At 34.5% G+C, this 16,352-nt stretch overlaps 1 protein-coding gene across 1 annotated transcript in view; it reads left to right on the top strand.

The window, feature by feature from the left end:
• The first annotated feature begins 708 nt into the window (after window positions 1-708).
• Window positions 709-16,352, top strand: part of LOC126746819 (E3 ubiquitin-protein ligase Ubr3-like) — a 70,693-nt gene continuing 55,049 nt past the window's right edge. The window contains exons 1-8 of the mRNA XM_050455217.1: window positions 709-890; window positions 951-1,090; window positions 1,699-1,795; window positions 1,862-2,071; window positions 2,125-2,365; window positions 2,434-2,617; window positions 9,940-10,116; window positions 10,180-10,326. Coding sequence (XP_050311174.1) covers window positions 775-890; window positions 951-1,090; window positions 1,699-1,795; window positions 1,862-2,071; window positions 2,125-2,365; window positions 2,434-2,617; window positions 9,940-10,116; window positions 10,180-10,326 — 1,312 coding nt within the window. The 5' untranslated portion in view covers window positions 709-774. The remainder of the gene's footprint in view (window positions 891-950; window positions 1,091-1,698; window positions 1,796-1,861; window positions 2,072-2,124; window positions 2,366-2,433; window positions 2,618-9,939; window positions 10,117-10,179; window positions 10,327-16,352) is intronic.

A 16,352-nucleotide genomic window follows, 5' to 3' on the forward strand; every position in this document is an offset into this window, starting at 1 on the left:
GGTGAAAAAATTCGATACGGGGGGGTATACCCGAAAAACGAAAAAACCCAAACTTTGAAGGCCGATATCTCGGCTTCTATGGGCACTATCGGAAAAATTTCAACGGTTTTGTCTTAGTTTCGTCCTTCTGAATCCAACGAGACCATCCGCCAGGTCGTAGTTCTAATAGTTGCTGAGATATCGCATTTTTGGAGCCCATTTTCGGCCTCAAAAACGAGGTCAAAAAATGACTTTTTCCGAATTTTCAAAGTGCTCTCATTCCCTTAGTTCTGCTCGAATCCTGTTAAAACCCGGTATTTTCGTAATCTAGGTGACCTAAATAAGACGCTGGTATACTTAGTTTGATTTCGAAAAAAAAAATTTTTGGTCAAAAAATTCGATACGGGGGGTTGTTCTCGACTCCTGTGTCTAACTGAAAAGTGAGTTTACTTTGTAATTTAAATTTTTTGAATGGGGTTTCTTGTTCTAAAAATTTTTTGCTCGCTATACGTATTATTGTTCACACAAACACTTGAAAAGTATGAAACTTAAAATGGTATATGCTAAATCATTTGTTAAATATCTTATTTAAGATGAATCATTTCTTGTGTAATTCGAACTGGTTTGAAGCCATTGACTCTTAATGAATCTGCCAACAAGAAATCCGTTTATCTCTCATAATTCTTATGACTAAGACCGTAAATATTTATACAAACGATTTAATTTCAGGTGGCCTTCTACGAGATCCTCAACGGCCTTTGGGTGAGAAACGGCCTTCAGATCAAAGGGCAAGCGATGACGTACATCCAATGTAACTTTTGCAACTCGATGGTGGACGCCGACCTGTACCTGCTTCAAATTTGTTGCACTAGAGTCAACACGGAACGATTTTTAACCATGGTTATAGACCAGTAAGTATCCGTTGCCCATATAATATATAGAAATGCGAAATGTAAATTTGGCTGTTGCAGGTTTCACATCAAAGAATTCATGAGTCTGGTGCCGTTTAGGGCCCATACGAATCCATTCTTCGAGGATGAAAACGACACTCCCATGTTGGAGAGTTGTCTTACGTTTTTGGCCACATTGGTTAGCGTCAGGACCAATTTGGGTAAGCAGGTTTTTCTTATGAGTGAATATTTTGCTCATTGATACACTTTGGATTAATGTTCTTACATGGGTACATTTACAGTACATAAATATGAATTTTGGGGATTCTTGAGTAGCATTGACTCACTCCCCCTTAGTTCATTGAATGATTGATAACCATGACTCTTAAAAGAGTAATTGCTATCAATCATTGCAATCGTTGTATGTTAACAATAAAATAACCGTGGAACATCGATAAGACAGTTTTGGTTTACACTTATTTTCTAATTGGTTAGATTTGTAGTACCAATTTGCAGCATACAGTACCAGTGTTATCATAGTTTAAAGTTGAATCACTAGTTTATTGGTAGTAATGAACTATTCTGTAGTGTTAATATTTTGGAGTTCTTTATCCAATTTGCTTTTAAAGATATTTGTGTTATTTGCAAATACAGTTTCCAGGTGGTGTGTGTACAACCCAGTTGGATAAAACACTTTTTCGTGGTAGTTTGTTTTTCTCTTTCCGTAGCTTCTTTGTAGACTCAAATCTCGGTGCAAATTCCTCTGATAGGTCTATGATTGTTGCACCATGTTGTTTACATTCGTAACCTTTCCCTTTCTTTATCTCAGGTTTACCTGACACTGTCCTGAACAGACTGGAAATGGTCACGTTACTTTGCATGGCCGACAAAACCCATTCACAGCTAATGGAACTAATGCCAGAAAGGTACTTTATTTTCCTTTAAATTAACCCCAATAATTCTCTAAATAAAGGAATTTCCGTGTGTTACAGATCTGGTACGCAGAGCAGAGACTTCGAAGCCTTATTGGCGGAATGCGCAGACTACCGGGCACCGGCGTTAGAAGCCATGGGCAACATGCAACAGGGAATGTACGTGCCGAAATCGACCGTATGGGAGAACCATTACGATCCCATTCACGTGTTGTTAAGGGCGGTACATAGAAGGGATTTCCAGAACTCCATTGACAGATACACTGAATAGTGAGTGGAATGAAAGTGTGTTTTTTTTTTCGATTAATTCTTCCAATTTTTAGCTGCAGGCAAACGAATAAATTGAAACCGGGAGTGAACCCGTGGCCCCCGTTCCGTACCCCCGCCAACGTCGGCGATAATTACATCGATCCGAGGCACATTTTAACCTGGAACGTTTTCCATGCGATGGCGTTCGTTATCTTGTATAAAGCGGTCAAAGGTTTGGTGTCCGAGCACGTGATGGCCCTAATAGTGTTTCTGTTGGAGCAGAGTGTGAACATCACGAACGATTTTAAAGATACCGTAAGAGTGTTGTTGTTTTTTTTGTTTGTTTTAATTCAATTGAAGTTTATATGGTTTTGTCGTTTCAGTATTCGAAATTGTGTCTGGCGCAGCCGGTGAAGTCGCGGCAAGTGGTCGACGGAGACTTGGCCAACTGGTACGAGACCGGTTACGTGTTTGACAACTTTAGAACGGTCATTCCCAAGGTTATTTTTCCCACTACCGTACCGGACATTGCGCCTACGCCTATAGTTTATAGCTCCAGCAATGAGAGTAAGTGTTCTAGAAATGTCAGATATTTAAACTGCCCTAATAGACAACACTGATGAAAAAATATAAAAGTACAAATACACACTAAATCATTGGTTATTTTCATGCCACAGAAATGGGTGTGAAATTACTTTTTGATTGCAACTCTTAGGCGGGCCCACACATCAAAGAAACATGAAGCGTGAAACAAGAAACATGAAATATGAAATACGCAACGCGAAACTGTTTCGGTGATACACAAACTAATGAATCAAAAATAAAATTAGTTTAAGTTTTCAGTTAGCAATAGTTGCTGTTGTTACCACATTATTATTATCAAAACGCTTTTTATGTAATTATACATTTGAATAATTAACATATAAATATACCAATATGAATAAAGAAACACATCAAAGTCCGTAAATACGTTATTAGCCTGTGCAAGCGAGGGGTGGTTAAAGCCAAAAGTAAATACCGCTTCATACAAGCGATATTTGGTATTTACCGAGAGACGTCAAATGACGTCATTTACCCGCCAGTAATCCTGCTTAGGAGGAAAGTTCTAGCGGTTGACAGCACTGTAAATTTCAACATTGTAAATTTTCATCATATTACATTGGCAATTTTGTTACCATAACATATTATGTAAAATTTAATTGCATTTCATTCATTTTTACCGCTGATTTAGACTCTGTGATTGACGATGACTGCTCTGGCAATCGATATGCTGACGATACCCAAATCTCTAAGAGTTTTTCTAAATCTGAGAGTCATGCGGCCATCAGTCAACTGAATCAATGCTTCTAAATCAGCTGTTATATACTTTGGCCCTAATCACAAATGGGCAGCAGAAAGTTTGGTAGTCCAGATTTCCCAGAGCATTATTCCAACAGTACACGAATCTAATAACCTCGGTGTAATAATGGATTCTGGTCTTAAATTTCGATCACAGGTGGCAAAAGTAGTGCAAAGGTCTTATATGTCATTACGCAATTTATACAAGAGCAAAAGCGTTCTTGGTACTCATCTTAAAAAGACTTTGTGTGAGTCCTTGGTACTCTCGCATACTACCTACTGTAACTTTGTATATGGACCTTCACTTGACTTAATATCAAAAAAGAGATTACAACGCATTCAAAATTCTTGTATTCGCTTTATCTATAATTTGAGAGCAAGAGATCATGTAAGATACAAGTTGCCAGAATTAAAATGGCTAAATATTCAGGACCGCGAAACTCTTCATTTTGCATGTTTTCTCTATAGAATATTAATGACGGGTATTCCTGATTATCTAAGGGTTCAGATGACGTACAGATCCTCTACACATGATCGGATTACACGCCATAATAATCTCTTAAACGTGCCAAAGCATCGAACAGCCATGTTTCAGCACAGTTTCTCGTTTTTGGCTTCCAAGTGCTATAACACTTTAATATGTAACAAATTTGAAAATCTCAGTTCATCGGGTTTTAAAACTCGACTAAAGGGCTTCTTGCTGGGTAAATATAAATAAGAATAAAACTTCTAAACTGTTTAAGAAGCATTATTATTTTTCTCCCGTATAAGTAGTAGGTATCTTTATAAGTATTTTTTCACCTGTTTTTCCCTTAAAATTAATATTGTAACATAGTAGTTTTTAATTAATGCTGAATTATACATTTGACTGTTATTATTTAGAATTTAATGTATTTAGTTAGATGTTTGCCGATATTTTATGCAATATTGTAATTATGTAATATTTGATTTTTGTATGCTCGGTTAAGCAAACAGCCATGGCTGCCCTTCGCCGAGCCTAATAGAAAGACGTTTATTATTATTATTATTATTATTATATGTAAATTTCAATAGATACATAATAGGCTATGTAAAATATCTTTGTCAATATACTATACTGTAACTCTGTCAATATTTTTTTTTTCAGGAAATTACCAGGTATGGTAACAAAAACTTAAAATTTAAAGATTTTAACTTAACAAAGCTTAAACTGAAAATTATACATATAAATTATAAGATATAACTTAAATATTTCAATGTTGCAAAAACATGAAAAAAATCACTTAAGTTTCTTTTCATTTACAATGTCTTACCTTGATGTATTCCTTTAGAACAGTATAAATAGCATCCAGAACATCACATATAAATTTTGATATTGTGCATTTTGGTATCCTGTACATATATTGTAAAGAGCAAAAGAATCTCCTGTAGCCAGGAATCGTAGTGTTACTTGTAATTTGAGACGAGCTGGAATAACGTCTCTCATATGAATGTTTGATTTTTGTATTTTGTTAGCTATGAGATTCAACAAAAAGTACACTGTTCTTCTGTTATTCTTAGGTGATTACGATATGATTCTTGGTCTTCATCTGCTAATTCACGGATTAACCTATGCGATGCTCCTAGCTTACTTCTTCGTGAAATCCAATCACGGATCCAATACCTATGTTTACGTTTTTTCTTTCCTTTCAATTGCTTCCGCATTTCTGAACACAAAATTTGCAACAAAACTGCTAGCACGAAGAATTGCTGCTGTCACCATTTTGATGACATAAATGACATGCCAGTTTAAAATTTTAAACAAACCTGTGGAAACGCTCAATGGTGCCAGTTAATTATATAATATTATATAATGTGGCGCCAGTAAACTGGTGAATACTGGCGCCAGTAATCCCTGCATGTGGAAAGTTTTCATTTTCATTATTCGATTATTCAGTGATTGCCATAAGAGCACGTCAGTTTAAAAAGTCATCCATTGAATACACAGCGATACACCCAATTTCATCAAAGCAGATAAGGCTCCAAAGTAACAACGGCGGAGAAAAACGTCGACTCGCCCCCCATCGTCAGTGGGGAGCACAACTATCGCCGAAAAAAAAACAGAGGAGAAGCAAAGAATGGACGTGTCAGATGGATACTCAACTGCTCAACTGATAGATCCACCAAAAGCGAAGACTACAAGAGAACGACAAGCAGACAAGAGAGAGAGCGGGGTAAGACTTCGGACGATTCCTCTAAGTTCCTTAAACCACATACCAAATCCCGTACTGATCCCAGACTAGCAAAATCACTCAAAACCACTCCAAACCCCGACCCGGGAGCTGGCAAAGCGCCACCCCAGAGTGCGGAAATTAGGCAATGCGAGGAAAGAGTACGCAAACTGAGGAGAAAATTCGAGAACGAGATTTGCAAATTGAGAAAAACACAAACGAAATGTATGAGATTAAACTTAGAAACTCTCAGATCATCGAGAGAGTACAACTGTTTAAACAAAAGATAAATAAGTTAATCTCTGAAAACCAAGCTCTCAATGGACCGATCTCGGACCTGAAATGTAAACTCGGGGAGGTGTTGACTCAAAACGAAACCCTTACCATCAAAAATTCCGAACTCAAAGAGAAACTGACGGCACAGAGGGGTCTGGCTAGTGATGAAAATCAAAAGGAGCGTAAAAATAAAAGAACCAGGGAAGACGCGGGCCTGTCTCCGCCCTCACAAGACGGAGGTGAGCCGGCCTCGGAACTGGTTCACTCTGAAATAACAACAAACAGGGAGCCAGTCCCCTCAACATCGTCCAGCCTGAGATCCCATCCAAAACTCCACCGAAAATCCTACGCCAAAATTTAGAAAAAATCCACTGTACATGCCCTTAAAAGACCTTTCCCTACCGGGCAAAGGGAGGAGCACTGATCCCAGCATAAATATTAACAAAGTCCCAAAAGTAGTGTTAAGAGACACAAAAAACTGGTCCGCAAAATACAAGTTATTTTGTGAAAAAAAATAAACATAGTAAAAGTGCAGAAAGACAAATTGGGATTAGCACTCTTCCCCAAAACTCCTAACGACCACCGGGCACTAACAGGACTTCTCAAGGAGGAGGGAATGGAATTCCATTCCTTCTTCCTTGAGGAGGACAGGAAACTGAACGTGATATTGAAAGTACTTGACCAAAACTTCAAGCTAGAAGAGGTCGAGGAGGAGCTGAGAGCGATGGGGTTTGACTCAGACGATTGAAAACAGGAAGCAAATTGGGCAGTGTCATCGCTGCCAGGAATATGGTCATGTCCTGAGTAATTGCAGCGCAAAGCCGCGTTGCCACAAGTGCAAGGGCGAACATTTCTATTCAGAATGTGTAAAAAACAGAGCAACCCCGGCTGAGTGTTGCAATTGCGGCGGTGACCATCCGGCGAGCTATTGGCGCTGCCCAAAAAACCCAAATATAAAAAACACAAACAATCAATAAAAAAGCTTCGCTGAGACCTTGAGAACGACCGACTCGGACTCTAATAACAGGAGGGCGAAGCCAAAGGATGGCAATACATCATCGCACATGAAACGGCCCGATTTATCAATTAAAAACACAAATCTCCTAAATCTCTTAAGTTTCCCCGACGGGATCCTGGAAAAAAAAATTGATAACTTAATGGCAAAACTGGAGAAATTAAACTCCAACCCGGTGATCAAACTATTGCTGGGAGTCGAGGTCTAGGTTTTCGCAGTGTCCGTTCGTTTCCTTCGTAACATGTCCAAATCCCAGTTCCCATCCTTAATAACCACACAAAAATAAACTTCATACAAAACCCAATCCAACCGCCAAAAACCTAATTTATCACCAAACAGCACCGTAAAGGACCGGTTACGTTCACACCTCCGCCCGACCTTTTCTCGCTAGCCAAAAGTTCCGCAATCTGAGGGGGCGTGGTCTGCTCCACAGGCTCGCGTCCAATACCATCACACCCAGACCTCATAAATACATGCAACCAAACCTATCCCGACCAGTCGGCTTATAAATACGACCAACGCTTCCACATCCCATTCAGTCAAGTCCCACGTTCCGTGGCATCACAAGCTAGAGCAACTCGATGCGACCAAGAAAAAAAAAAGATAGGCGCCAAAAGCGTAAACAAAACAAATAACATCAGGAAACCGGCAAGAGCCATCGAAGCTACGCCGGAGAATTCAGTGCATAACAACAACAACCGACCAGTCGGTTCCTACTCTCCGAGCAAGTCCAAAAGTCCAAGCACCTAGATGCGACCCAGAATCATAAAAAGATGGCGCCTAATCTCGGCTAAAGGATCAATCAAAAGTCCGGCAAGAGCCTTCGTTGCTAGACCGGAGGAATCAGTGCAAAGATGATGATGATGGTGCATGTGGAAACCCCGCTTAAGTCTTTATTGCGCAATAAATTTTTCTTAAGGGTTCCATCAAAGGAATTAATGTAACAAAATCTATAAAAATAATTACTAGTGCTGAAAGATTCAAAAAATCCACAAATTTGATGGTTTTCCAAATTATCACCAACCACAACCGGCTATCGTTCCTTTTATATACTGGTCATTTATATTTATTCCCTGATTCTCCAATACTTTAAGATCATCAGTGATAACTGAGAAAAATTTTGCAGAAAATCCAAAATATTTTATTTGACTTTCGAAACACAATGCTACAAGTTGAATTTGATTTACTTGTGATCTATTCCAAGGAAGAAGATTTACAAGAGTCATATATATACCAACTAATTTATATTTTATTCTGGCGGATTCTAGAAGATTACAAATTTCAAAGGCATCTTGGTATAAAATTATTTTAAAGCAATTTTTATTATTTTTAAATAACTCGCTGTTCCACTGAAACCATCAGAAGTCTTGAAACATACTGCTTACTGGTTGAGTTTCTGATAACGAAGAAAACTAATTTAAGACATTCTTATCTTTTAATAGTGTACTTAAAGTATTTAGTATTGGAATATAATAAAAAAAAGAATCTTTGTTTAACATTTTTCCTATTAGAATTTTTTAGGTTCAACAAAGTTATAATTTTCTTAAAATTTCTTTAAATACTGGGACAATTCATATTTTCTGAATGTGAAACACTTAAATGAACACATTTTGCATTCTATCATTTTAAAGAAATATATTTTTTTACTTACCTTAAAAGGTAAAAATAAAGTTTCAATGAAATTCACTTTTAAAACAAGAAGGGAGGCGATCGACCCAACAGGATGAGAAATATTGAAGACGTCGCCTCGTGGTAAAAAAGAACGAGGTTAGGAAATTGTGGGGGCGCTACATTTACAGCTTTTATATTGTAATTTTACATAATAGAATATGTGAAAAATGCTGACATAATATTTCATGTAAAAAGAGAAGTACATAATATAACTTGTAATTTTTAATACACTATTTGTTATGTGAATTATTCATTTACATAGTTTATACGAGAAAATTTAACTTTAAGATGTTTTTATATGTAAAATATGAAATACACAATATCAACTGTGAATCCGGAGATTTTTAAAATTTTACCTAATATATCCAGTAACAATATTATTACTTAAGAGATTGTAAAATGTACATGACTTATTAGTTAATATTACTACCATTTTTATCAGTGAGGTGACAAATAAAAAAATTGAAAACGGATTGTATAAACAAACAAAAACTACAATTTTCCGAAATATACAAAAATGTATTATGCTCAATATTTTTTAAGAACTGTAAAACTACAAGTGGGTTTTGTTCAAACTCTATCCAGAAGAACAATGACGTTTTAAGAACAACGTCCCTGTACACAATACAGCGCCACAGAATATACATGTAAACAAATAACCAATCGACCGCAATATTAAAGCATCCCATCTAAGCGATACCCTTAACCGTGATGTCATTTGACATTTTTGACAGTAACCGTTGGTTCTTACCAGACTAACGCTTGGACAGGCTATATGTAAATGTACCATTACGTGTACGTATGTGTACCAGTAATTCTACATTTATTTGTGTATATTTATTACGATTTAGTGTGTAATTTTTTTTGTCTCCAAATGTATTCGTAAATATGTAATCATTTATTTTTTTTACCGTGAGCTATAACACTGTCATTTTTATTATGTAAATTCTAATTTGAAATTTGTTTTTTAATCATTACATACAACTTTGAGCAACTTTTTATCTAACGACAATAAAGTCATAAAAACGTGGATAAAAAGATTTCAGTCACAAGGATTTTCCTATAAACAAGCAGAAGTTGAAAATATTAATGCTGACATATCAAAGGTATTGTCAATGTTCTGTCTAAGCGGCAACGTTGCGTTTTCCATATACGGCTAACGTACCATCGGTCGTCAATCACCCTGTATATGTAGTTTAAGTTGAAATTGAATTTTTGAAACAAAGTGATCATTTTATTATCTAGTTTCAGCTAACTGAGCATTAAATTAAGATAGCTACTAGTTGCATTATGATTTCCTACTTGAATAAATAAATTAATTTAAAAACCTTTAGTAAGTTTAACTTTCTTGGTCTTTTAGCATAAAATATTTTAAAAACTAATGAGCTTTTACTGTGCAGGTGATCTGGGCGAAGACGACGACAGTTCATCAAACTCCGACGATATAATCATGATGCACGACCCGAACGACGACACCCAAAAGCATTTAATGATCGAAGAGAAACACGAGGAGCACAACGAGCAGCAACAGAGCGGCATGATGGAACTGATGTTGTACACGGGAGAGTCGTCCCTAGGTAAACCACTTTAATACGCTTGTTTTTTAATATTAAAATTAAATAAAACGTTTTCACATCTAGAAGAGGAAATGCGAAGCATCCCGGTGTCTCCGGTGGAAATCATTTCGCCTGCGTTGGCCATCTTACCGGCCGGATCTGTGCTAGAGGCGATGGACACCGAGGACCGAACTGTGGCTATTCCCGCCGATAAAACTGTTGCTAGACAAAGTAATTAAGTCGATTTCCCGCATAGACTTATGACCAATTATAGACCAAACTAGTTATTGTTTATAAATGGAGTTTTAAGTTAATCAGTCATTGAAATTTACTTAATTTGATTTCGTTTGTAATGGCAACTTTGGATACATGATTGTCAAATTTGTTGACCGTTACATTTTGTTCATTTCACACATTTTTTTAAGCGAAAAATTTAAATGTTGACAGAGTATAGTCAAAGTTTACTGAATAAAATACAAGTTGCTTCACTCGGCGAAAAACCTTTTATCTTTCGATGTCAAAGGTAGGCCGCCGAGCTCCTCGCCGACGGGGAACTAGCAAAAAATGTAAAGGGGAATTCTGGTAAAAGATACCTATTATTTTACGAGTTTCGTCTAATTCGAACTGTAGGGGAAGACGGAGCACGATTTTATAATAACTTTATTATCTGGAATAAAATTAAATGTACCGTAATGTACCTACTTGGGAAAAATATGTAAATTGATAATACTATAAATTATTTGTTTTTATAACCACCAAACTAAATAAATTTTACATTATCAAAGTTTACCTCATTCAAGAACTAAATGGTTAAATTTTTTTTGTTAATAATTAGGTACTTAGGTATCTTATTAAAGGATGTTTTGGTACGACTGGTTTCATTAGGATTTATTTTTAAATCAAAGTCAAAAGTTTGTGTAAAAAAATGCATATATTACTGTTACTAAACTTAATAACTAAAGATAGACATAACTATTAAGTAATGACATGTTTGAATTTTAAATGATTGATTACTACACTTTTTGACGTTTTTGTTATTTTTTCAGACTAATAATAGCATTACCAAAGACATTATAAGTAATAAACGTAATGTTTCATTCATAACCAGCCCAATAATGTGGAATTTTATTGTTTTAAAATTAGTAGTGAGAGAGAAAAGGATGGAGAAAGGATTGTGTAGTGTACAAATAATTTTCTATATCAATACCTGTTGTTTTCGTCGCTCTTGTGCAATTTTAAATAGAGGCGAAAAATGTCATTACATAATTAATTAACCGTAATATTTTTCATGTGACGACGCTGGTGGTAAAAATACAAAAGTCTATTGCTGTTTAAACATGAACAAATAAACTTTCCGATGAAATTTGGATTTTAATGCTCTACTCTCTTTACTACACAAGAATGCACCATGATCGTTTATTTTGGCATTCATTTTCTCCAAAAAAGTACGAAAACAACAAAAAACTGATAAAACACACTCTAAACACAAAATACACCCTTAGACTCAATAATTTAAAGCGTTTTTGTTTTAATTCCTTGGCAACATCGCTCGAGATTCATTCATTCATAATTTTTGACAGAACTCGAAAAATAGTAAAACGTGCGTAAGACTGTAGCGCAACGTTGCCGAAGTGACTAAATTTTTTAATGCTCCAAGATATTTTTGTTTGGACTGCTGCTTTTAAATTAAGTCGATTTTTCTATGAATTTTATTAATATTCTATTAGTTTTTTTTTCATGATAAGCTCAGTTATGTTTCCGACTCAAATAACCTTTAAAAGGTATTACATTTTTTAATACTTAAAAAGCGGATAAATAGCTCTGGCAAAAGTGCAATATTGTAAAAGAAGGACAAAAGATTGAGAGGAAAATATATTTTTTTTCCATTTTAAAATGTAAACAATGCAGTCTCTTAAGCTGGATTTATACAGACAAATAAAGTGAAATAAGAAATAAAATAAGAGTTAAATGTACAAAAGTTCCATAACGCATTTACATAGCAAAATAATATAATAAAATAAGAAGTTGACCAAAATCCAACTTTCATATTTTATTTTATGTGAAAACGAAACTGCGCACGTTATTTTGGTCACAACACACCCTCTCAAGATAGAGAGGTACTATAACCTGGCATATAATTGGTTACCCTTATTTCTTATTTGTTATTTTAATTGCCTGTTTTTGTGAAACGTTGAAGAGTGGACTTTGACGACAAACTTTTTCAAGACATTTTTTTATTGGGTTTTGGTCCAACAAGGTATAAACTCATAGCAAATTGTTTATATTCATTTGTGTACCTGCTTCCCAGAGGAGACTTGTTCAGAAGAGATAGCTGACTCTTAAGGAATGCACAAGAATCTGCTGGGTAGTTGTCATCTTGGAATTTTTGAACATCGTCCAAAGTAACTCCCACTTCCAGGGATCTTTTTGCGTGAGAGCCTTCCTTTTCCAGAGTTTTATTTTCTTTTCTTAATTGAATTTTTCTTGGAGTTATTGCCGAAATCTTCATTGACGTTTGACAGAACTTATCTTGAAAGTAAAATTTATTTTAGATATACGATACCTGTTTTAATACAACATCAAAATTTAACTCAAAACAAGATCAAAATAATTTAAAAAAATTTAAGGTAATTTTTATTGTACTTTAAGTAAAACATTTGAGTATAGTGCAAGTGTAATTGTTTTGCATATTATAAAAAAGTTCACAGTGCCGATTCTTTCACTTACCTGTATTATTACATACATCCGTCTGGACAGAAACATTAACCTACATCGGAGTGTAAGTTTTCACGGAAACGTCACTGAATTCCTTCCTTAATGTGTGACTTGCAATGATGTTAGAATTATCTGTGCCTGGAAAAATAGTACGTAAATTTGTAAATAATTCTGATTTCCCTATATACCAAAAAATTGCAAATATTAAAAAGTACCTTCTATTATACATATTGCCATTATAAGTGCACAAATTAGAAGAAAACATAAAACATACTTGTCGATGCTCTGGTCAGGAACAATGTAGGAATTGCGTCGCACAGAGGAGTATCCAATATTAATATGCGGTCAAAATTATTTTATAGGTTATTTTCATACAAACTTTTTTTAAAATGTTTATAAGACAAATATCTGTTATTCTTGATAAATAAAAACAAGATTTATACAGGGTGATTAAAAAAAACAATATTAACTTCAAAATATAAAAATAGGTTTATTGACAAACTTTAATTTTTTTTTATAAGCAATTTTTAAATTTTTATCTTTTAAAAACATTAAATATTAAATATAATATGTATATAAATATACAGTGTATCTACTTAAGTTTGCACCATAATGCAAGAAACTTAAAAAACTTTAATGCCGGACTTTTTATTACTTGTTTTTTAAAATAAAAAAGTTTCCTATAATTATATGAATATAACTGTGTGAACTTATGTAGATACACTGTATATTAATAATAATGAAAACTATAAGGCGATTTTTTTTTATTTAAATCTAAACTAAACGAAACGTTTTGTAACACAATATGCGCACATACAAAAAACTCATGTAAACAAACATGAAAATAAACCTAATCCTCATCCGAACTTTTCTAAATTCTAAATTCACTACATCATCTTGTTTTTCATATTTGTCATCAATATTATTATAATCTGATAATGAATCATCTGGAATCTCTGAAACAAGCAAACCTAATGTTTCTGTCATAAAAGGTTTACTTTTTTTTGCCTTTTTTCTCTTATGCTAGAGAGATAGGGATCAGAGGTTAGTAGAAGTCTATTAAGAATATCTCTATTCGTATCTATTCTTGTAAATTTCCGAGAAAAATTTTGCCTATATAAGCGAAAATGCTTATTTCTTGCCTCAGCAGCCTCTTCAGATAGCTGGCCTATAGGCAAAATTGCATGTGACATTACTGTAGCACCATGCAGCAAAATTTTGTGTAATGTTGGTGACATTGGGTACCAGCCATATAGTTCGACATAAAGCTCAGCTGTTTTTCTTGTATAGAAAGCAAATTTTTCCACATTTATAGCATGGCCACTAGAAATTGCCTCCAAAACAACTTTTACTCCTAAAATTAACTCTATATTAATTCCAGTAATTCGCGAAGATATTTCTGGGTTTTCAAAAAATCTTCTTGATGTGTTCCCATCATTCGTATTCCCAAAACCTGCCTTAGGGATATCAACTAACAGACCTAATTCTTCTTTAAAACCTTCTTGAATTTTGCGTTTTGTTTCTGCTATTATTGTCTTTTCTTCGAAACTTCGAATTTGCCACTTTTTTACTGGTAATTTATAAGACACGTGAAGAAGTGACTCAAAGCATCTTATTCTGGCATGAAGAACAGACAAACCAAACCTAAGAGCATCAGGTTTAACTTCTTTTAAATTTTCCAATTTATTAAAGTTTTTTGAAGTTTCTCCGCAAAGGTAGCATCTCATTGTAGAAGCCGTATTTGTTGCGGCCAAACATACTTTTCCATCTACCATAGTAGGAACGAGAGTATGAGAGATTTTAAAAGTAGACCCTAAAGGAGTTTTTATTATAGTTTTATTCAAATTTGAAGCTTGGCTTTCGACGTAATTGATTTCTTCATTTGTTATATCATTTGACTCGTGAAGAAATCTGATGCGAATAGGTCTGCAGTATCTTGTCGATGAAGGTACAGGATTTTGCCAAATAATTTTTCTATCTTTGTTAGAAGTTACTAATCTTACAGGAACAAACGAGCTTTGAAAAATATGAGAATCACTTGCTGGAACTCCAGTTTCAAATTTTTGCTTAAATTGGGATTGATGAGACCCATCACATCCCCACTTACATAAAAGTTCTAACTCAGTTTCTGTTTCAGAAAAACTATCTAAAACTTCTTCTAAATATTTGCATAAACGTTCACACGTATGGTCCAGTAGCTCCTGCAACTTAATTTCGGCACATACTTCGGTGACACATAATGCTTCTTCCTTCGGATAACAATCTTTTTTTGCAGTTTGTATAAGTGAGTAGCAAGGATAGATGTTTTTGTTGCAAATCTAAATAATTTCATACTGTTTTTTTGTAAGATCAGCTTCGACAAAAATTGAAAGAGCCTGAGACGGACTGTGTTTTTTAACAATACATTTTTGTAAAGAAGAAATGACTTTTCTAATTTTTGAAGCCCTGGTAGGAGTTAAGGTAATATCCTTTATAATTTTAGATACGTCAATGTTTCCGTCACTTCGTTGACTCATTTGGGCAGCATACGTAAACTCAACAGAGGAGACTTGCGCTCTTAAATCTTGGGTTTTACGTCGCTTACTGCGTTCACTTAGATCCCCAAATTCCTTTGGTGGTCTACCCGCTTTTGGAGTTATGTTTTCCCACATAATTAGGCTAACCGACCCATTAAGCCACTGTTCGTTAGTTGCTAAAAAACGGTCCTCTTTTCTTGAAGCGTTTTCCCATTTTTTCTTTAATTCGCTTTTTAAATTCCCTAAACTTCTTTGAAAATAAGAATTTTCATATTCAGGACATTTTGTGATGAATTTCATTTTTTTTTTCTAAATATAAAATTCTATCAGCAATAGTCTGTTCGTTGCATTCTTTCATAATTTCATATAGCGATCTTCTTTTGAAGTCCTTTTTAATAATCTCTGTAACAAAAGACACTTCATTAAAAACATAAAATACGTATATGTTTTTAAATCGTGTTTTGCATTTTAAATGCGCATGAAAGGTAAAATTTTAAATTTAATAAGCCATCTTAAATTACCGATATTTGACATTTGTTTACATGACAATAAACTCCAGAACTTTGACGTTTTTTAAAAATTAAAATGATGCAAGTAACTTCTAAACCGCATACAACTTACACCAAGATCTAACAAATTGTGATTGCTAATGGGTAATTTATATACCTATAGCTACTCCAAAAAAAAATATTTTAAGCAAATGGCGCAAATATGCGCAAGATTTTTTTTTAGGACATTTGTGTCATAATGTCAACCTATCGTATGCTTCAAAAAACTGAGCCCGATCTAACCAGATACACAACTTTTTACTCTTAGTTAAAACAAGAAAAAAATGAAAATACACTAAATATTATGGAAGTTTATTAAATACATTAGAAACTTGATGCAGTTAAAATTAAAAATTAAATTATATATCAAAATAAAGTACTTACCACCACGATTCCCCTCCATAATTCTTAAAATATAATATTACTTTATACAAAAGCACGAACGGACTTTAAAATCCTAACTTAGCAGCACTACTAA

This window comes from Anthonomus grandis, chromosome 18 (genome assembly GCF_022605725.1).
Source record: "Anthonomus grandis grandis chromosome 18, icAntGran1.3, whole genome shotgun sequence".
Taxonomy (NCBI): domain Eukaryota; kingdom Metazoa; phylum Arthropoda; class Insecta; order Coleoptera; family Curculionidae; genus Anthonomus; species Anthonomus grandis.